This window comes from Melospiza melodia, chromosome 2, assembly GCF_035770615.1.
Source record: "Melospiza melodia melodia isolate bMelMel2 chromosome 2, bMelMel2.pri, whole genome shotgun sequence".
Lineage (NCBI taxonomy): Eukaryota > Metazoa > Chordata > Aves > Passeriformes > Passerellidae > Melospiza > Melospiza melodia.
Window position 1 is genome coordinate 22,295,204 of NC_086195.1, and position 23,531 is coordinate 22,318,734.

The 23,531-nt window shown below is 36.1% G+C and overlaps 1 protein-coding gene across 1 annotated transcript in view; it reads left to right on the top strand.

Moving 5' to 3' along the window:
- Window positions 1–23,321, top strand: part of PUDP (pseudouridine 5'-phosphatase) — a 39,892-nt gene extending 16,571 nt beyond the window's left edge. Inside the window, exon 4 of the mRNA XM_063179577.1 lies at window positions 23,145–23,321. Coding sequence (XP_063035647.1) covers window positions 23,145–23,321 — 177 coding nt within the window. The remainder of the gene's footprint in view (window positions 1–23,144) is intronic.
- Window positions 23,322–23,531: the final 210 nt, after the last annotated feature.

Genomic DNA, 23,531 nt, shown 5'->3' on the forward strand with positions numbered 1-23,531 from the left:
TATGTTAGACAATCAGTGTCACAGTTGTGTATTTTTAATTTTGTTCACTTTCCTTTGAAGAAGGGCATAGATGTTTGAATCCATCTTTTTCCTTTGTAAGAAGTTTATAGCATCAGATTCCCTTAGTGCAGATAATTCAGCTGAATTTTTTTTTTTTTTGTTCCATCTAAAAATGCCACAAATGTTGAAGTGTGGGAAATTTACAAATGCACAGAATTCCCAAGAGGAAGGAAGTGAAAACAGTGCATGTGAAACTATCCAAAGCATTTGTGACCAGTTGCAGTGTAATAGTGTCATCTGCAGTGTTTTGTCCCAAGCAGTGAACTAATAGAGCTACAGGTTTGGATTTCATGCCAGCAATCATTAACATGCAAGGCTGCAGCCAAGTATCAGGAGGTAAAGCTAATGTCTGCATAAGCAAATAATTGGATTTAAACAAAACAGACTGTTAGAGCATCATAGGCAGTGCTTGGGCTCAGAGGTCTATGCTATATATTATTTGAATGTTTTCAGTTGGATTGGATTTACTGTGATCCCAGGCTGAGATAAGGTTCTTTGGAGCTTTATGTACTCTTAAACCTTGGAGCTTGCTTGATGAGTGCCTGCAGAGAACTTTCACTGGAGATGCTGTCTAGAACAACCTAGTACATACCAAAATACCCAGTGAAACCAACTATCAGGGAGAAAGTGAGAACTTTCAAGTTTGCTTCCAAACTTTATTGCTGCTGTTAGCAAAAAAATACAATGTAGGCATAGAGAAAACCAAAGCCAGAATTTAGCTGTAGTGTCATATCACCCAGTGGCAATTGCTGTGCAGGAATACTTCTGCAAGTAGACCAGTATTTAGGCGGTATATAAATGGCTATGATATCTGCTATACTGTCATTGAAGGATGTCATAGATATCCATCTTGAAATTTCTTAGATGTTGATCTTTTGATTTGCAGTCTCTGCTTAACTAGGAACTTAATAAGCATAATGATAAAATAATAGCACAGGAATTTTAAAAAAAAGATACAGCCTGCAAATTCAGCCTAGGTCTTCTGTCTTGTGCTACATGAAGCATCATATGAACATCCAGTGCTAGTAACAATGCCCAGTCATATAAGCAATCATGTAAGTAAATTAGCCAGATAATCAAAATATGATCTAAAAATTAAATACTAGAAATTTTGTATTTTAATAAAATTTATTTTTAAATATATTCCAAATTCTGCTCTTAAATGCACAGATGCAACTTGTATGAAAACTATATGTGTAGAAATGATGTGTTCTTGAATATTATAGAACTTTCAGGCCAAAATGTTCAAAACACTGTGTTCTTTTTCATACATTTTATTTAGATGATTAAAAAACACTTTTCATAGTGTTATTTCTGTTTGGATTCTGGTTGGGGAATGCTTAAACAAACTGAACATTAATAAATCCAGGGATCCTAATGGAATGCACTCTCAAGTGCTGAGAGATCTGGAAGATGTTATTGAAAGACCATTTTCCATAATTTTTGATCTATATGGCCACTGGGAGAAGTGCTCGAAGGCTGGAGACAGCAAATGTCACTCCTGTGTTGAAGCCAGGCAAGAAGGATGACCCATGGAGCTGCAGGCTTCTCAGCCTCATCCCAATCCCTGGAAAAAGATGATGGAACAACTTATCCTGAAAATCATTTCCAGGCACAGTAAGGATAAGCAAACCATCAGGAGTAGTCATTATGGCTACACCAAGGGAAAGTCATGCTTGACAACCTGATTAACTACTTTGATGAAGTGACTGTCCTGGTGGACATGGTGAGAGCAGTGGCTGTTTTCTGCCTGAGCTACAGTGGTGCCTGTGACACTCTCACCCACATGATGTGGATGAGCAGACAGTGAGGTGGTTTGAAAAGTGGCTCAGTGGCCAGGCCCAGAGGGTTGTGATCAGTGGCACAAGTCTAGCTGGGTGCCAGTGACTAGTGGTGTGCTCTGAGGGTGGATACTGGCTGCAGCCCTGTTTAACATCTTTAGTGGTGTGGATGAATTGAGAGAATGCTCAATAGGATCTTATTAATGCATATGAGTACCTGAAGAAAGACTGTAATGAAGAAGGAGGCAGACTTTTTTCAGCAATGCCCAGTGATGGAACCTGAGGCAAGGGACACAGACACACACAGGAGACTGAGCACAAGGAAACACTTGTTTTTTTTATTGTGAGGATGGCCAAGCACTTGCAAAGGTTGTTCAGGAGGTTGTGAGATACACAAAGTGTGTCTGGACACAGTCTTGTGCAATGGAGGAGGTTGGACCAGATGAGCTCTGGAGGGCCCTTCCAATCTCACTCATCCTGTGATTCAGTGATTAACTTCACAGATTTGATCTGGGAAGAAAAAAATAAGGAAAAAAAAAAGTTTTTGCTGAAAAATATTTTTCTGTTCCTCTATAATTTACAGAGCTCACATTATTTAAAATAATGCTTTTGGGATTTGAAATACCAGAATAATAAATTTTGATTTAAAAGAGTTATAGTAACCAAGCCATTTGTGTGTATTTTTATAGTTTATACATATATATATTTTTATATCAAATACAACTTCTCAATGCTGTCTTGAAGAAGTTTTGTTTAATAATAACAAAAATGGGATGAAAATAAATTTATTTTAAGTGTGGCTCTGAATCAGAGGTTTCTGACATCCACATGCCAGCATTTATACATATTTCCAATATGTTTCTGTCATCAAAACCACACAGATTAATTAACATCCTGTTTAGGGCATTGAAGGCTAAGGCATTTCTTTCCAGTATTTTGTTAGATTTGCTTATAGCTTTTCTGTAAAATAAAGGACGTTAGTAGTAGTTTAAAAGCAAATAAATCCATTTATATAAACTTTTTAAACAGAGGGATAGACTGTAGTAATACAAATGGTCATAACTCTCTTATGAAGAATCAATCTGTTCTATTTAAAAAGTTCCAAGTGATGTAAATCATTCCCTTAATTTAAAACACTATTTCTTTGCAGTTTCTTCCATTTCTAATTAATTAATTGATCCCATAGTTACAAATAATCTCTGTACCAAATCTAGAGAGAGCTCATTAAAATTTTTTCAGACTGATTAAATGGCATTAGGATTTATGAGTCTCAGTGGGCATTTTGTCATAGAATGGAGAAGTTCAAAGAGAAATTTTCTGTGACTTTTTTGCTCTAGAAGATATAAGGGAAGAACAGTAGATTCAGAACATTATGACATTCAAATATTTTGTAATTTTATTCTATATTGTACAACTAAAACTGGATAAAGAAGGTTAATTTAGCGCTTAATGTGACCACTGTTGTTTTGAGCTTTTGTAAAAAAGAATGCTAAAACTGTTTTTTTGTATTATCTGCTTAATTTTTAAACCTTTTCTAGTTTTTTTTCCCCACTCAAGTCCTCCATTTTGACTGAATGCATGTAGTGCATATATTTTACTCACTATGGTTTTCAGATAAGCAGCTATTTAATTAGTGATGTTGCTTTTATTCCTTGTGTATACCTGGAGGTTGAATGTATTAGAAGTACTTTATTTGAAGTACAGAAATTACAGACATGAACAACCATTCTAAGTGGTGCACTGAGCTGTAAATTGGAATCCCTGCTGTTCAAATCAAATGTTTTAGTCACCATAAATCTGTTCCTTTCAATTTTATTGACTGTTATACTCTTTCCTGAATGTTTATGATTCACAAATTTTTTAGTTTGGAAATAAAGGCATTAAATGTAAAACCACTGACATTTTTTCAGCTTAGTTCAAATATACATCAGTAGTTTTTTTCTTCAAGCTTGGCTCTGGTTTTTCTTTGCCTAGGCCTAGATTACTGATTTTTTTCTCATCTGAAACAACCTTCTAAATAGCTGTTCATGGTATGAGCCATTCTGATTTACCCAGGCCCTGCTGTCTTATTTCCTTGGACTCACAGTTCTTACCAGCTGTTTTGGCATATTGTTAGATATTGGATTTTTTCCAGTAGATATAACTTGTGATGGTAATGGTCAGAGTACGAAGTTTAAAGTGCTAGGCTGCATTCAGGGAGAGAGATGACAAAGAGTTTGTAGATGATCACTGTTGTTCTCAGACAGTGTAGTCTCACAGAGGCAGATACAGCACAGGCCAGTGGCTGCTTATTATGAAAAGACATCAATGTTGCTCCACAACTCTTTCTGGCTGAAGGTGCATTTTGAGATAGAAAGAAGAATTTAATCTTTCTTTTCAGAAAGTTGGCTCAGGACAGCACTGCCCCACCTCCACGGGACCCTCTCCTTTGATCACCTTTCCTGTAGCAATACTCTGAATATTTGAGACAAAACAGGCTTAGGTCTGGTCCTCTACACTACTATACGCAGGCATCTTTTCCCTAAATTCATAATAAGCCACTATTTTATACTTAAAGATAATTAAAGGAAGGGTACTTTTTGTTTGTTCATTTTCAGTTTTTTTCAGTTATCATGCTCTCAGTTTCTATGGTTGATTTACTCCTCCCTTTTCTTCTAAAGCATGTGTACTTCTGTGTTCACACGTGCCCTCACCCACTCTCCCAACCTACCCCTCCCCATACTGGCAGTCTCTATTATATATTTGTGGAAGAAAAATGAGATGTTGTATGGCTTGCAAGTAATTTAACTTTTAAGTGTTCCAGACATTGCCCTTGTTACTGCAGTGCATGTTTATTTATGGATGTATTTGTCTTAGGGAGATGAAAAAAGTCATTGGAATTCCATGCAAAAAGTAACCTGGTCAAGGTTTGCTTTCACTGAAGGTATCTTAATGATTGGATGGGGAAAGAAGGATTATAATTAGTTCTTAGTCTTTGGGGTACTCTACTTGGGAGGGTGGAGAGGTAGGAATACTTTTTTTTTCCTTGCATTTGTCTTGATAATGTATCAAGTAGCTGCTAAGGGACTTGATGAAATGTGATGCAGAATAATAAATTATGCTCTGCAGCCTTCTTTGCTTCTACGTGAGGTGAGTGTGTGAGCACAAAGAGACTGGTGCACCTCCAAATTCAAAAGGCATTATATTCAGATTAGCCGGTCGCTGGAGATGTGTTGCTAATTGTTTTAGGGAACTCATTATGAGTATTATCACATATTAATTATGCATGGCAACTAGGAAAAAAGAGGGGGGAAATCCTTGTTTTATGATAACTTGCTCACTGATTTATCTTTTCTTTCTTTCAAGACCTTGAGCGTTTTCTTAGAGATGCCAAACAGCAATCATTGAATAATTAGATTTTAATTAACAAGAATTTTCACAAAAAATGTTTTTAATGTCTTTTGAGTTAGAGCAAGCATGAATAAATCCTCTTTCAATGAGATCTAGTGCACTGATTCTCTCTGTATCTGGAGTTACCTTTGTAATCACCCAGAGCTTGTTGTAACAGTGGCTTTCAACAATTTCTTAGTTTGTTTAAATTACTTGTTCTTTGTGGAGATGTGGTTGTAGGCAATTTTCAGAGAGCTGGTATTACATGGTAGGGTTCTTCTTATTCTGCTGTGTGATAAAGAATTTGTAAGAGTCTGTATTTTTGGCATGATTGCAGAAAACCTACATATGGCGCCATCAATTAACACTGGTAAATTATTTATAGTCTAAACAGGGCAAAGCTTTTTGCGCAGACTGATTGCTGCATCACAAAATAAGTGCACTTAGAAGGTGATTACGAAGTGTACTCCATAAAGGAGTACTGGAGATTTTTTTTTCGTTATTATTGTGATAGGTGTTATAAATATAAAAGACCTTGTAGTATACAAAAGAACTGAAGATATGAAGACTTGTCTGCTAAAAAAGGATGCTTAGCATTTCCATTTCAGCACCTTTTTTCTTAGAATAATAGCATAATTCAAAGCCAATATGAAAATGGTTCAAGTTTAACTTCAGTAAGACTGGAGTGATTCTGATTTAAATTAGAATACAATTCCAAGCAGTGGTAGAAATTCTACCCTTCTGTTCCATAAAAACAAACAAACAAATAAACAAACAAACAAACACAAAAAAAAAAACCAAACTTTTCATATTTGTCTAAATGATGCTAAATACAGGAATTGCTGTTCATGTTCAGATTCAGTGTCCAGCTTATTTGATACCGTCTCTGGTGACAGCTAATAATCACAGCTTAATAATCACCTTTTAGCTAGAGGGGGTTAATTTATCCGCTTAATATCTATTGCTCCCATATCAAGTTGCTTTTAACAAAAACAGACAAAAAATAGGCTTTAGTAACTCTTCCACAGGATCTGTGGGTTTTCTTTCTACTGATGTGTGCCTGGGACAATGAATTCTGTATATGTTGTATATGTTGCATATGTTCCAGTGTCAGTTTTTATATGTTATGAGTGAGAAAGATAAGAAGTAATTGATCTGCCACTCAGTATTGTAAATGCTGCTTGTCACATCCCTTTTTAATTTTTGCTCCGTAAATTAAGCTCTTTAGAGTCTGTTCAAAACCTCACCATCTCAAAGGATTGTGTTTGGGATTTTTTGTGGGAGTGAGGACAGTGATATGGTTGTTTGGGTTTTTTTCTCTTTGTAAGCATTCTGATTGCATTTTTTCTTACTCTTCCTATCAAAAACATTTTAACATAGAATAATGTCTGTGGAGCATAGTACATGGAGCATTCCAGATGAGACCATTTTATATATGTCTGTGAATATAAATAATATCACCCAAGCTCTAAGTTTTCACTGAGCTGGTCTCCCAAGTCCTGAGTTTTCTCTGAGCTGTTTACAATGATGCCCAGTATTTAAACCAAATATTAGAAAATGTATATGTCATTTATTTTCTTCCAGCTAATGTTTACTGCCATGTTTCTTGACCATTTCATTTAATTTGACACTTGACTGCCCAGTAGACTAGTTTGTCACTCCAAAGTTCTTACAGATGTTATCCCAGATGACCTACAAAACTTTCTGCTATCAGCAGATTTTACTAAATATAGAGGTAAGGATTACTAGTTAATACTTCCCTGAATAGCACCAGAATTATTTTAAAATACAACTGCAACTATTTTCTAATATAATGGCATGGTAATGGAAATGTCTTTTGATGTTAGAAGTCCTTCATAGGTTAGTTGCTTCAAAGCCTCAAGGTTTTGTTGAGTAGCAAAGAGCAGTTGATGAGATTTCATCCATTGCTGAAAATATCCTCTGTTACAGAACATGTTTTCCTCCATTAGGAAATTGTCTTCTTTCTCCTGAACAGACACCTGGTCACAGTGATCTATTCAATTTGTCTCCAGAACATACTATTGCATCCTGTAGCTCAGTCTGGAGACATTAGAGATTGCCTATTGTCCTGAACTTCAGAACTATTAAGGACTCAAAATACTACTGATTCAAAAGTGCCATGAGCATAACAGTATGTAACCTTACTGCTTTTCACTTTCAATAATGCAGTTATCCCAAGCAACCGAAACCAGAACCTTTCATTCTAGAAAGAATGATCATGTATCTGAGGTAGAAGGCATTTGCAAGCTTTAGATTAGCTACAATATATCATTTGAAGACTGATATTAGATGTGATTTTTTAAATTTTCAGGCCAAAAATTTTCATTGAGAGGATTTTTTTTTATTTCAGCAAAAAATGTTTGCAGATATTTTAGGATGTTCCTCAGAAGATAGTATTTTTCAGTTGTAGTGATAACTAGTACAATGGTCATATGATAAATCTGTGAAGAGTTATATTGTGTACAGTAGGTGTTTGAAGTTTGGAAAGGTGAAATTCCTGTAGTCAGGTGTTCTAGAAGTCAGGAATGATGCTATTACTCTACCATACCATGACTAATACTGCATCTGGGAATGTTTCCCTGTTTTCCTGACATTTGTGTGCTGCTCAGTGTGGTCATCCTATTTATATTTAAGTACACATTAAACTATGATGGGATAAAAAGCATCATATTCATGTATGCTGGATCACAGGCATGGAGTCTTCTCTGGACAATTTTTCGAGCACTATGAAATAAATGTAAACATCTAAGACTCTAAGTACAGATGTAGCTTGTACAAACTAAGCACTATAAGCACACACTTCAATCTATTTAATGAACATTGTGGCTTTTTTAGTGAACAAGATTCCAATTTCGTGTTTTAGATGGCAAGCAAGTCCCTCAGTTCTCCTCAGAGTTAGAGTTAACAGAGGTCATTCTAATAAAAATAAGAAGTAAATCAGACAAATCTGCTTTCAGCTGTGTTCTCTGCTGCCCTGGTCCAACAAGTAGCAAAAGCAATTTAAGCAAGACAAATTTTAGTTAATAACCCAGCAATAAGAAAGGGAGGACGAAGAGCATGTACCAATGATTCCAGAAAGACTGTATTCTTAAATATACTGCTGGAGAAGGATGAAGAATGTAGGCATGAAGATTGTACAAGGCACAGAGGTCAGCATGATATAAGACATACAGCTGGAAGTGGGAGAAAGAGATAAAGAATGCAATTAAGTGAAAGAATAAAAGATGTCTAGGGAGTAGAAGGAAATAAAAGCAAGACATAAGTAATTGTGGGTAAGATAATATAGGGTCTTGAAGGTGAAAATGAAAACTTTAATTTGTAGCTGCACTAAGTAATCTATATACCTTCATTATAAATAATAAAGAGTTAATAGTGTGCAGTAGCCCATTTGTCCTTATGGCTTTCTCAAGCATTTTTTAGGGAGTTTAGATGAAGTGTGAGGAAATGGTCTATAAGTTAATGATGTATATACTGAAATAGTAAAGGCATTTACTTCTTTGAGGCTAAGCATTCTGTCTCATGAGGATTGGTAGCTGATGTGACAGACCTAACATTACAGAAAAAACTCTTCAAATATTTAGGATGCTACATGTCTAAATTTAAAACCTCATGAAGATAGTGGAAAGAGGAATCAGCTACAAATTTGCACTTTGGCATTTCTCTCAAAGTAAAGAAGTTTTTTTAGGAACACTGATGACAGAGTTTCATCTTCTATCCTAGTATTGCATTAACTAGTAATTCTAAAGTGTTTGAACAATTTATTTCTGTCCCTTTCTCCTTTCAATTGATTTGTTTTTTTTCCCCTGTCATCTTAGCAATCTTAGTTGAAGAGCAAGTATGCTTGAAGGATGATTGTTGACTTTGAGTAGGCTGGTAGAAGACTGTTTCAGTGCTATCTTCATATTTACAGGTCCTCTTTACAGCTGATATTAGTAAATTACAGCCTTAATTTTCTTAAAGATGATTAATATTTAGTGCAGTAACTTTCTTGTTTCTGTGATTTTTTTAAATAATACAGTGCTAATGAATGATGAATAAAATGTTCTGTTAGTAGAATACTTAGAAAAGGCCTTCAGTGTAGTTTTTCTCAGAAATTTTGAAATGTATCTATTATTTTCTAGAACAATTCAGTCTCACCAGCTTTCACACCATTTTTAAAAATCTGCCAATTGAGTCCTTAGCTTCTCTGTCTGAGCTGAGTATGTCTGAGTGATCTAGCTTTGTGTAAAGTGATTACTAGTAAGAGCTTCAGGCTCAATGTCAGTCCAAGGATGAAGAAATCCATCACAGAATGCTGTATTTTAATAAAAGGATTTCAGTTACTTGGCCATATAAAGACATAATAATGCGTGTGACATGCTGTGGTGTATTGCTTTAGGATCAAACTGAACACTGGAATAATAGCAGCATTGAGAAGAAAGGAAAAATAGGATGTCTGATTTGAGCATCATTTTTTCTTCTATTGATTTGTATATTTAGCATAGTGTATGGCATGTCAGGCCCTGGTTATAAAGACCTGTAAAAGAAAGTACTTGAATTCCTGGTCTTGCATGTTAGGAATCAAGCAGCACGTGATGCATAAACTTGCACAGAGTTGGATGGATTCTAAGAAGATCCTTTATCAGATGTTGGGGTTTGTGTTAAAAGCTTCTTTGTAGAGCCACAAAAGAGCTGAGAGAGGTGACAGCAGGTGGGGGATCCCAAGTCACACCTTCCCAACAGTTCCCACATCAGTCGCAGAAGTCATCATCCATCAGGCGCCCATCTCCATATGGTCAGGGCAGCACAGAGTCCCAGAGGTAGACAGAAGCTCAGATTAAGAGCTCAAAGGGAGGGACAGCCTGTTCAGGCCCTCCCAGGGCTGTCCCTGAAGTGCTATCAAGGTAAATCAATGCTGGACCAATCCTTTTGGACTGAGGAAAGATGCAGCCTAGAGCATCGTGTGACAGTGTTCACAGGGGTTCTTGGATTGGGGAAGAGACGAAGATCTGACTCCATGTTTCAGAAGGTTTGATTTATTATTTTATGATATATATTACATTAAAACTATACTAAAAGAATAGAAGGAAAGGTTCTCATCAGAAGGCTAACTAATAATAGCATAGGAAAAAATGATAACAAAAGCTTCTGTCTCAGACAGTCTAAGCCAGCTGACTGTGATTGGCCACTAATTAGAAACGACTCTATGAGACCAATTACAGATCCACTTGTTGCATTCCCCAGCAGTAGATAACCATTGTTTACATTTTGTACTTGAGGCCTCTCAGCTTCTCAGGAGGAAAAATCCTAAGGAAAGGATTTTTTATAAAAGATGTCTGTGACAGTGTCACTCTCAGTATGGGATGCAGAGGAAGATAATTTGGGGTTTTATCAGGATTTATTACAGGGAAATAGAGAGATAAGAGGATAAAAAACATTGGATGTGTAAATAGGTGACACATTCATTTGTCTGGCCATGCACAGCTCCTTACCAGTGTAGTGTGTCCTGTGTTTACAAATTCCACTTCTAACTCTTCCTGGCTGAAGGGCCTCTGTGTGTGTGGCCAGCAACCAGACCCAGGCAGAGGCCCAATGTGTTCATGGTACCAGCATCTGGAGTGAGCACGGATCTGGGTGCTGGCAACTGGGCAAAATGAGGTGCCAGCCCACAGCCTGGAACTGCAGGTCACAGAGGCCCAGCCCAGGCATCTGCAGAGCCAGTGGCCAGGCTGAAATGCAATCCTGTGAGCACTAGAGAAGAGGCAGCTGAATGAACCTGTGGGTCCTTGGGAGTGCTGAGTATAACTGCATTGATCTGTGTGTCTAGCCTTATGTAAATTTATTTATTTATTTATTTATCTATTTATTTATTTATTTATTTATTTATGTTTTGTGGTGCCTGCTGGGAGATATGTGCTCAACCTTACTACCATTTGAGCTGGGAGCAGGGAGCTGTGGCTGCCTGCCCTTTGTCAGGCAATTAGAGGAGGCTCTATTCCCAAACAGCAGCAACCCCTTCCCTAGCATCACATGTTTCTCTCTAAAAAGGGAGATTGGATAACCTGATCATGTTCCAGGTAGGTGTCATAATCCTTCTGTTTCAATCTCCTAATGAACTGCCTCCTTTCTAGACATCTCTCACAGCCATTTGAGCTGCACTGCATAGCAGAAAATATGCAAAGTATACATGGAACTGTGCCCCTATTCTGTTTGCCCTTCCCCTTCCCATACTATCCAAATGTGGGGGATATTTTCTCAGTTGAGGTAGTCAACTATTTTAATTTCTAACTTTATGCTCTTTATGTATTTGTGAAAATAAATTTGTAAATACTTCTTGATTTTTCACTTAGAATTTCTCTTATTACTGTGTATTCCTTCTTGCTTCAAGAGGAAGAAAAGGAATAGATTGTTTTAGCAGAATCTGGATTTTCTGTTTACAGAGCAATAAATGTTCTGAAATGAACTGCAGTTGTGTGTGTTGTAAAATTGCTTTTGTTTGACGGGTTAATAAATCTTAGTCAAAGGTCTGAATGACTAGAGATACTAAAAGCTTGTGTTGTCTGACAAAACCAAGCCAACCATCTTTTTGCATTTCTTTATAAATACAGCAAAGGGATCAGTATTATTTAGATTGACCATGGCTCTCATTTTATTTGCAAAGTCTTTGTCTCTGGGTGTTCCACATTTTTTATGGCTTGGAAGGAGAGATTCTTATTAATTAAGATCAGCATACCTAAAATGTGTTCCTTTTCTTCAAGGAAGGTAGTCAGGAAGGCAGCCAAGGCAGAGAGAAAACTTTTTTAGTTGATAGGGAAAGTAGAAAAACACGAAGAGAACCTAGACTGGAAGCCTGCAGCACTACCACTGCAAAGCACAAGAACATCTGGTTTAGAAAAACATTTTGAGTATCATGAGAACATCTTTGCTTTTCATCAATGTGTAAGATACTGTGTATCTATGTGAACTAGCTCAAAAGTGTAATTGTCACTTGATTTTGTAAGATTTTCTTGTTGTTACTTTTTGTAACAAAGTTAAATATGACCTAGTAGAGCATAGAATAACAGTGTTTCTAGACAGAGTAATTGTTTCTTTCCAGTTTTAATCCATCATCTTGATATCCAGTAGAACTACCTGTTAAATTCCTAGTTTTGTTGTCGATGAGGAAGCTGTTCTCTATGGCTTTAAAAGTATTGAAGTGGGGTTTTTTTCAGATGCAGGGTCAATGGAGAAAAAAGAATTTTTAGTGTCTTTTCTCACACTGTTCTGCTTGCGAAGACTAGAACTTAGAAACCTTTGAAGACTATAAAACAGTTATTTTTAGCCACACCTTCAAGATCTGCCTGCCCAGAACATAGATCCCAGAGTCAGTCTTTAGGTGTGGATGAGATTTTCAGTCCTCAATCTTTAGACATATTTGCTATTTGATTTATCAATTTTTTCCATTCAATGATGAATCTTACCTATAAGCTCACTAGAGACAGCTGGAGTCAATTTGCAAAGACTTGAAATAAAATAGAAATAGAATATAATAGATCACTACAACTTCTTAAAAAAAAAAAAAAAAAACAAAAACAAAAGTAGAAAAAAAATCACCCGCACCATTTTCTGTGTGCTGAATCACAAAGTTTAAGATTCACTTTTGCTTGTTCATCTGATAGTCAGCCTGTCCTATTTTATTTTTTTTAGTCACAGCATATTTTACCTGGTAGCCAGAACATATAATTCAGTGGACTGTATGGCAGTGATACTTTTTCACCTTGACACACCTGCTGCAGTCTGGTTTCGCTAGGGAATCTTTATATAATGTCTGGATGCTGAAGCTTCCAAGTTCCAAGCTTCCAGTAAAATGCTACTTGTAGCACTCAGTTGCTTGTCAATTTATCCAGATTCTTGGCAATATCTCGGCATCTCTTTCTGAACTGATTGTATTACTGTATCTGAGGTACTTTCTTTCAGGTCAGGTGTTGTCATGGTTAGAGCAATGTAAAATCACTCTTTCCAGTATGCCATGGTAGTTTAACTAATATATAAATACACATAATTTGTTTTTAAATAGAAGAAAAGCAGAATGGACTGTGTTTACACAGAGAAGACTCAGATTTTTTTTTTCCAAACAAGTGTGTCTTATAAGCACATTAACTCTCATTAAGGTGATTCTCTGTTATTTGACTGCAGGCATTTGCATAGAAGGCAATTTGTCTTGGATTTAACTATGAAGAAATGTGTTTATATCAGTATTGGGGTGACTGAGACACTTCCTAATGGAATGCTTTATATTCTCATCATAAGTTTTCTAATGGTCACTTAGCATTGTTTTGTCTGTATTTTTTGCACATTTTTCATTCAGACCTTTAAATTTACAAGTTCCATTACAGTGCCATCTGTCTCTGCAATGAATCTAGCTGCACACTTTTGAACAGGAAAGAAAACCCAATTGATTTATTTCCTGTGGTCAGAAAAAAAGGTAATTACAATGTGTGGTGGACACTGAGTTGGCCATGAGCCAGCAATGTGCCATTGCAGCACAGGTGGCTGATGAGGAGGAGTCTTGCCAGCAGATTGAGGGAATTGATCCTGCCCTTCTACTCAGCACTGGTAAGACCATACCAGGAAAATACTGGGAGCAGTTCTGCACTTCCCAGGACAAGAGACATTGAGCTGCTGGAGTGAGTCCTGCAAAGGGACACCAAGATAATTAAGGGATTTCAGCATATCACATTTGAGGAAAGGCAAAGTGAGCTTGGAGAATAGAAGGCTCAGGGAAACATTAATGCAAATAAATACCTGAAGGGAGAATGGAAAGAGCCAGGCACTCTTTAGTGGTCAGAGGCAATGGACACAGACTGAAAGACAGGAGGTTCCCTCTGAGCATCAGGAAACACCTTTTCCCCATAAGATTGACTGAGCACTGTTGCAGGTTACCCAGAGAGGTGGCAGAATCTTGTTCCTTGGAGATACTCAAACACTGTCTAGATCTTGTCCTGGGCTGTGGGTGTCCTTGCTTGAGCAGGAGGTTGGCCCAGGTGACCTTCAGAGGTTGCTTCCAATCTCAGTCAAGGAATCACAGAATCACAGATATTCTGAGATGGAAGGGATCCACAAGGAGCATGAGTCTACCCCCTGAGTGAATGGCCCATACAGATATCAAGCCCACAACCTTGGCATTATAACACCACACTATAACCTGCCATTCTGGAATCATGTGACTCTGAGTCCATACAATACTTGTGTATCATTTGCACATTTTCTGTGTATATATGTATATTATGTGGGGTCCATTAAAAAGCAATAATTAGTTATTAATGGCATAGCAAAATAATGTGGCAACAAGCTTTAGAGTAACAATTCAAAAAGTTTCAGAAACGTGGACACAGCTTAAATGGGCAATTAGCCACCCTTATCCCTTTTCTATAGACTCACTCAAACTATTGAAGGTCAGCAAATACAGGATACTTCAGATCAGCAGATTCATTAAGTGATTCTTACTTTTAATATAAATTTATTATTGTGTTGGATGAGCAAGTAGTTTTCATTTAAGCATATGGTCTGATGAAGTGTTTTGAGGACTTTGCCCATGAGAGGTTGTTTTACAGGCAAATATATGGTAGTTTTTCTTTTGAATTAGTCTGCCATCTGTCAGCTTTATACCCTGTTGAATCTGAACTTTATTTGTGGTTGAAATATATGGAATGGGAGGAGTTTTTAGAAAAAAAAATTACATTAAGTAAAGCTAACGAGAACCCAGATACTGATAAACTTGTTTATTTGAAGAACTGAGTACCCAAAAGTTGCTGATACCATGGCAATATTCCAAAAATAATGTTCTGTTAAGCCAGTGTCATGGCTCTGTTAGTTACTGATCTCTTAAACTCAATAAGCCTTATGCCACAGAGAGGGAGACTGTATGGAGACCATATACACCATGTATTTATCCACATGCATACATACACAGAGTTAAATAAACATGCTTTTCTGGTTTTGTTCATTGTTTACTCTTATACATTCATTTATATGCACGCCTTATTCCTTTCATGGAAAATGACCTGATACTCTTTCTGTAAGCATAACTTAGTAAAAAAAAAGAGCTGAGAGCCCTTGGTCGAAGTGACTGTTAGCATCCTCTTATCTGGTAGAGCAGGTCTAATAGAAAAATAGGAGCAGCTTGATAACTGTGTGTCATCAATGCCTTTTAAAAAGTGTTTCTATGTGATATATAAAATAGCTAGATCATATTAAGGGAATTTCAACAAAAGCATGTTGAAATATTTTGAGATTAAGACTTAAATAGCTTTCTACATGTGAATTCATTTTTTAACAGTATATTAATTTTCTTATTTACATAAATATTTGGGCTTGGAGTTTACAGTAGAAAGATTTTCTAGAGGAGTGGTCTGTTGTAATGGTTGATTCACATAAAACTGTTTGATATTCACTGACTTTTCTTCTCTGCATTTTTTATAAATCAAAAAAGCTAGGTAACTATTGCTTCCCTAAAATAAACAAAGGAAGCTGATAAAACCAAGTTAGGGATTAATGTGAAAAACACAACTTCTCTACTGGAATCTAAAAAAAATAATTATGACCTTTTTTTTAACTTTCCTTTTAATACATAGTTCTTTTTAAAAATTTTGGTTTTACCAATAATAATTGTATTGATCTAGTAGAACTTGAGTGCACTTACAGTTAATCCCTCATTTGGGGTTAGGAGATTGAGTCCACTGAATTAATTATTTCTCATAATAAATAGTTCCAAAAGGAAATATATTGTACATAGTGCATGAAGAAATAGGGTTTCATAATGAATGCTTTTACTTTTGGTGGTAGATTTCACATTTTTTAGAAATATTGTATTTAGCACACAGAAATAATTTCTCAGTTAAAGAGATTTAGGAAAGAAATTTTGAGTTCGGAATTTCATTTTCTTGCAGAGTCAAAGCAGCTTTGTAAACTAAGAGGCTGAGAAATCATCTTTTGAAATCACAGGACAGTTACTTAAATAGTTCTGGTTACTGATGTAATGAGGCTTTTCATTTCAGATGTGATATTTTTAGATTGGTGTTGCAAAAATAAATTATGGAATTATGACTTTCCTTACCATAACCCAATGACCACAGGTGGGCTACTGTTGAAGGAGCACATTCATAAACACTTGCGCAGCTGTTTTGTGGGTTTGCATGTACAATCAGCTTCAGGCATGCCAGGTGTAAGATGGGTTGAAGGGATGAGCCTGTATGATTTAGACACTGCCCAACAGGAACATTTGTATTCCTCTTAACTTTAGGAGTTAATATTTTTTCAAACTTAGTTTTGTACATTCTTCTCCACTTTCCTCTGAAAATCTATATTGACAAGAGAGAATTGCCATTTCTAATGTGGTTTGGGGTTTTTTTCCTGTGGTTGAAATACAAGAAAATACTTATTGGAATTTTGTTAGTCTTTGTTTGTTTTATTTAAAGGTGGTAGTTTCTGGCTTTGTGCTTGGAGCTTTATGCTAATAATCTTAAATGTTTTCTCGAATAATTTTCACCTTTAAATTTTGAAAGAAAGGCTCTTTTCTTCCTGATCAGGAAGAGTTGAAGTGTAATGCAGCTATATCTCACCAAGTCACTCCAGACTGGTGACACTCTTTTGTGCAGTTCAGTGAGAAGCTTGTACTGAATAGAAAAAAAGGACCTTTTCCATGATGTTTTTGCACTCCCAATGAAAACCTGTTTAAAGGTTAATGCCTTTTCTGACCCTTTCTCTCTTTATTGAAGAAATTAAGAAATGACCTTATGTCTGAAGCATATGTAGGCTGTTATTAACACTTCCATCAAAGATTATACAATCATTAAATAATGTTTAGATCAAATTCATGTAAATTTCACTATGCAAGCTGATCTTTGTGTGTGGGAAAATAACACTGATCAAGGAGGCACTATAGAACAAAAACAAACTATTGCCAAAATAGATTTTAGAAAAATTAGCTTGCTCTGTGTGAATCGCCTTCTGCAGCCCCTGCTGAGGCAGTTGTAGGCAAGTGATGGGGTCCAGTTACCCAAAACAAGCAGGAAGGGTACCTGCTCTGGCAGCCTGCACCTGTGGGTTTGTCCACATTCCCTGTGGCAAAAAGTTAACTGCTTTTATTCAGGAAATACTTTTGGTCCCTACTTCCAGTTTCAGTTCAAGACGTGGAATCTGGATGCATCAAAACTTCCTCCTTTGGGTGTACCTGGCTTGTATCTCTGATGTGTTTGCTCACAAAATGGGCCCAGCCTCTTGTCCAAGATGCAGAGTGATCGTGCAGTAGGCAGCAGGCAGAAGGGGGAACACAAGAAACTCCTAGATTCTTGGAAAACCATTTCCACCAAAGGGCTGGTTCCACCATATGGTTTCATGTATGAGAACAGGTGACCAGGAGGTATGTGGAATCTGCATACTTGAAAATGCTCAAAGCTCACCTGGCCAAGGACCTGAGCAGCCTGCTTTGGCGGGACATGTGTTGAATAGGGTGTTTCCAAAGGGCCTTCAGACACTCACTCAGTGCTTTTTGTCCTACAGTTCTGAGCTCTGCATGCAAGGTGCATTCCTTGAATGTGTTGTGTATTACATGTCAAGGAAGTCAGTGGGTGAGATAAAGATAGTTCTCTGTGGAAAGGAAGGCAACTCAAATTAACTATTTCATTGTACAGGATTACTTTTTAGGCCAGTTTTAGAGATAAGTGACATAAAACTCCAGCATGTTATGGAATACGAGTATCCTCAGTAGAGAACATCTTGAGTATTTGCCTTGTGTTCTCCATAAAGGAACAATACCCTTCTATGGCTAATCCAAGCTGCAGTTGATTGAGTTAGATTTCTGCTGCTGGGATAATTGGACACTGTTTCAGAAACGCCTGAGAATTTCTTGAGGCCTTTAACACAAGTTACCATACAAAGTTCCCAGTGTGCTGTCCTCTAAACACACAGTGCTCTGTGAAAAGAGTGCTCCAGCCATCTGGAATGATCAGAGTAACCCTGCATGTAAATGTGACCTTCTCCCTGCCTCACAGAGCCGCTGTGTCTGGGCCTGACTGTCACTCACAGAAACACTTTCTTTCATTTGATTGAGTCTTGAAAACAAGCAAGAAATATGAAATTTCTCTTCCTTCTTCTCCATCCAAACCATTTTATTCCTTCTGGCCTTCCTTGAGATAATGTTCCATGAACTGGTTTGTGAGAGAAGAACTGCTGGTGTGGTCTGAAATGTAAAGTGGAATTTATGTGAGAGCTAAAAATTAGAGTGGTCTAATTATGTGCAGATGTAACAATTTTTTATTTCTTTTTTCCTTTTTGAAATTATGCTAATGATTTTTTATTTTGTATGTTTTATGGTGAATAATTTGATTCTTATAATGGTCTGCAACATACTCTTAGTAGTGAGTTAATAAAAATCTGAATTAAAAAGCATATTTGCATGTAAATTCCAAATAGTTCTTAATATGAATCATTGACTCATAAAGAATGGTGGTTGTAGTTAGTATTCTGAATATTCTGGTGCTTAATTACGTTGATTTTTAGTTTCCAGTTTATTCATTTGTTATAGCATTTAAAAACATCTTGGCTTAGTCCTCATTTTCTTTAATGGAACTAAGTTGTGGGGCTGTAAGCTGCATTACTTTCTAACTGCATATTTATTATGATTCTGTTATCCCTGGCTGGTCAAATTGGTACATCCTTAAAATAAAATGAAATGTAATTTATTATTGTATTCACTATTGGAATTTTTCCCAACTATTTCTGGAAGGAGTGTAAGTCCAAATATTAGGAGAGAAACATTAAGTACATTATTTCATTATTGTTTTTTCTTAATTCATCAGAGAATTAACACAGTAGGAGACCAAAACTGAAATAATGCAGCTGCTTAAAATGGATTAAGTCAATAATGTTTAAGTAACCCTGATGGTAAATGGGTCACCCAGAAATATATTTGCCTCTTGTTCCCAGGTATCTGAACAGTGAAAACATAAGAAAAAATAAAATATAAGTTGAGCAAAAAAATTGCCCACCATCTGTGTTATCATGTTAAAATTGTTGTTTCCTCTCTCTTTTTGTGAGTTTCCATCATCTCCCATAAATGACAAACAGCCCCTTCTAAGCATCTCAATATTTTGTATGGGATATGGATGGATCTGTGTTGTATTCTGAATTATATATTATGGTTCCTAAAAATTTCTGGGTCACTCACAGGACTAACACAGTTGATTAGTACTGGAATTATTTTGAAAATCTAAAAAAAAATTGAGCAAGGAAAAGTTACAAAAGTTGTTGAACAAATCACAAACCATGATGCAGTAGTAATACCTTTCAGACAAAGTTACTTCTTAGATGCTATTTAGTTTTGAATTTTAACCATGTAGTATGGGCTAGTTTTTCACAAAGAAAATAGTAAAAACACTTCTGGCAATGAACAGTCAGCAAGCTGTCTGTAGAAATGGAAGGCCTGAGCACCTCTTGCTTTACAGAAATCAACTGTCATTCTGATATCCATGTGATCTGGCTGTACTTGGTGAATTTCTTCCTGCAGCCTGTTTTGGGGCTTTTTTTTAGAGATAGAATGAAATTTAAATTAGGCCTTAAACATTTATAGAAGACTTTATTGTGCATATATACATTAATTAATATATATGGGTACCACATACTTCTACAGTGCAAATTTTCCAAATCACCCATCATGCTTTTGACCAGTTGATTATATTAGGAAGGAGAAAAACATCATTTAAAAATGAAGAAGTTACAGAGTATGAGATGTAATCCATAAGAAGCCCAAAACATAATATGTCACATTCTGATACCAAATGCTTCTGTGTCATTTGTGGACAGGTGATGAAAGCTTTATTTTCATTCTTTCCTTATAGAACAATAGATGGTAGTGTTAAACTTGCAGATGAATTCTGTATGTATAAATCATTGCATCTTTAGTCTCATCCTTCGGTCTGTTTTAGGGCTGATACAGTAGTGTCATATGTGGTCAAGGATATTTATTAGATAAGCAATCCCTATGCAAATATATTTTATTCACAGGTCTTTCTAAATCTTAATTTTAAAACTGATTTTAATATTTTATGCTTCCAGCCTTCTTGGTTATCTGCAGTAACACTTATGGATATCCCTGTTAGTCACATAATTATTCCATCCAGGCTTTAGCACTATATGGGGTAGAGAGGGCCTGCTGTACATATCAAGAGCCTAACTAATACTCTTTTCTTATATTCTTGCATTTAATGTAGGAGGATGAGGTAATGAGGTGCTGCAGTAATATTACTTCTTCCTCTGGTTATGTGATTAATTTTTTTTTTCTAGATTCATAGAGTGAAATATAAATTAATATACTTTGCTATACATTTTGAAGCATTTAGTTCATTCCAAAGTGAGAACTGTCCTATATTAGTATGACCTTTTGAGAGATCTCATAGGAGTAGTATTGATCAATGACACAAGTTTTAAAAATAATGCACAGAAGCAGCCAGAATCTCAGCTGAAGTCTGTATAAATCTCATCTGTCTCTCAGTTGGAGTGATGCTGATGTTGCAATACTTATGCAAAATGGAAAAGAACTTGGCTGCTTTCATATCTCTAAATTTAGTGTGTGGGTGGTCCAGGACAGTGAAGCGTTTATAACATCTCTATTTATTAATAAATCCATTTCGTGTGTGAACCTCTGTAAACCTTTTGTCATCCATTAAAATTGTGACTGTGCTGTTGACACTAAGTTTCAGTAAAAAGAAAGACTTAAGGAAGACCTAGTACACTTACTTCCTGTAATGCGCAAGACACTGTAATTATGGGTCATTTGCCTGGTTTCTTTGGTAATTAAGAGTTTTAATTGTGTCCAGCTCCATGGAATTAGTTAAGCTTTTCATTATGCATATTGCCTTCCATAATCGTTGGTTCCTCTCATACAGTAAGGTTAGTGACATCATGGAAGCCAGTTAGGTCTTTCAAGGCAGAGCAGTGAAGTGCATTCTTTTGTATGAGCTGGATCAGAAAAGGTTTCTGAAAGGCCTTGATAATGCTCTTCTGTGCAACATTTAAGCTTATTCTTCAAAAAGCAAAGCCTGTTAGAGTTTCATTTATTGTCCTCAGAGTGCTTAAGTTCATGAACTAAGTTATTGTTAAGAACAAAACCTTTAGGCATAGCCATGCTTCCATTCTAATAGCGATTGTACGAAGCTTGCCAGGATCAGCTGGTTACATATTTGTAGTTACTAATAGTGATAATGATCAACTTTTGAAAGTATCAATTGTTCAAACAGGAATGCAGTGACTTTATGAAGGAAATGAGCAGAAAAAACATTGGTGTGATTAATTTGACTCACTAAAAATTATTAATTAGGTTTTACTTTATTACATGCAAGGTAGAAAGCACCTTTTCACTTCACAAACTCCAAGTTGTTGCTGATATGTTGAAAGGCAAGAATCAATATTTTAAAAAGAAAGGAAATCAGGAGAGGGTTCTTTCATTTTTCTCCTTCCTCAGTCCATATATACCTTCCACCATCCCATATATACCATAGATAGGTGTATATAGGGCAGACATTTGATAAATCTTGCAAAATTTTTTTCTTTGAATGTAATAAAGCTTTTGTAAGTTGCAACTTGATTTCCTTAGAGCAAAGCCAGAACAAACGCTGTGCATCCTTTATGTTCTGCAGTGAAATAGTTGTGTGTTTCAGAATCTAAAAGGTGCAGTATGATGTTGTATGTTCATAGAATCATAGAATATTCTGAGTTTGAAAGGACTCGCAAGGATCATCAAAGTTCAGCTCCTGGCCCTGCACAGGACAGGCTCAGGAATCACACCATGTGCCTGAGAGCATTGATTACTAGATGTGAGGAAAATAGTCCTAACCATCCCAACATCTGTTTTCAATTATTAAAATTACTTGTCACAGTGACTTTGGCATTAGTAATAGTAGCTGTGCTAATATTGATAAGAAATGCAGTATGAATTGGAGAAGTGTTCGAAACCATGTGTTGTATAGGTCAGAATTTTTCAGGTCCTTGGATGCCAAAAGTTGCTTTGGGTTATCCATGACCAAAAATCCAAACTGAATTTGCAAGTCATAGACAGAAAGAGGCAGGAAGAGATGCTTCATTATATAAATTCTGAAATAATCTCCAGAAACATTATCTTTTATTATATAAAATTTCAGACCATATGATTTTTATATGTTTATCTTATTTGTTTATTATTCAATATTCCAACATTATATTGCAAAATCCACATAAATAATGTGTGATTGTTTTAAAAAATCTTAGCTTTGCTTCCAAACTGCAATCTGGAATGACTGTGACTGTTGTAAGGCCTGAAGTTCTAACTGACGAAACTCTTTCTTCTCTAAATGTAACTTTCCAATATAGTTGCTTGTTTTCTTTCTCATCATTGAATTGGAAGAATTAAGTAAATAGAGTATGACTTTGACAGCATTCTTCTGATAAGTAGTATCTATCTCCACTCATCTGAAGTTCTACTGTTGACCTAGGTAGTTTAGTGCTCCCCAAACCTTGTGTGTGTAGGACATGCAATACTTGTGTGTGAAAGCCCTGCTTTTGCCATTTTGCAGGTTTTAAAGTTGGTTTGGGAAAGTTAAAGTTCTTGCTTATTTAGGCATTTGCTTAATTTTCCTTTAAGCTTGTGATTAAACACGTCCCTATCTAAGCACTTAGGAACATCTGGATAACCACTTTCTGGGATTTAAGTAAGTGTATTGATGTTTTTTGAATTGAAATTAATTACCATGCAGATGTTCAAACTGAGAGGCTTGCTTTTCTAATTAGGGGTGTCTAAGACAAGAAGGAAATTTACTTTTCCTACTAAGTTTCATTCAGGATCATTCTCTCTTTAAAACAAGCTATTACAAGTTCATAGTAACATTATAATTATTCTTTTCTCCTCACCTTCTTGTTTTTCAGTGTCTTGTGTTTGAAGATTCACCACAGGGAATCAAAGGAGCCCGGACAGCAGGAATGCAAGCGATCATGATTCCAGATGAAAATTTAGGTGAAGAGTTTAGAAAGGAGGCAACACTGGTGCTGAAGTCCATGGAAGATTTCAAACCAGAACTGTTTGGTTTGCCAGCATATGATTGATGCCTAATGCCTATGAACATGTTCTTGGCTGGAGATAAATTTAAAGCTAAATGGCGTTTTATTTCAGTTTTATGATTTTTTTTCATCTTCTACTTTCTTCCTCAAAACTAGAGCACAAAAAATCCTGTTAACATTCAGTCTTTTACACATTACCTTTGATAAATTGTGTGGAATGTTTATGATTTATCCTTTTGATAAACACAATATTAA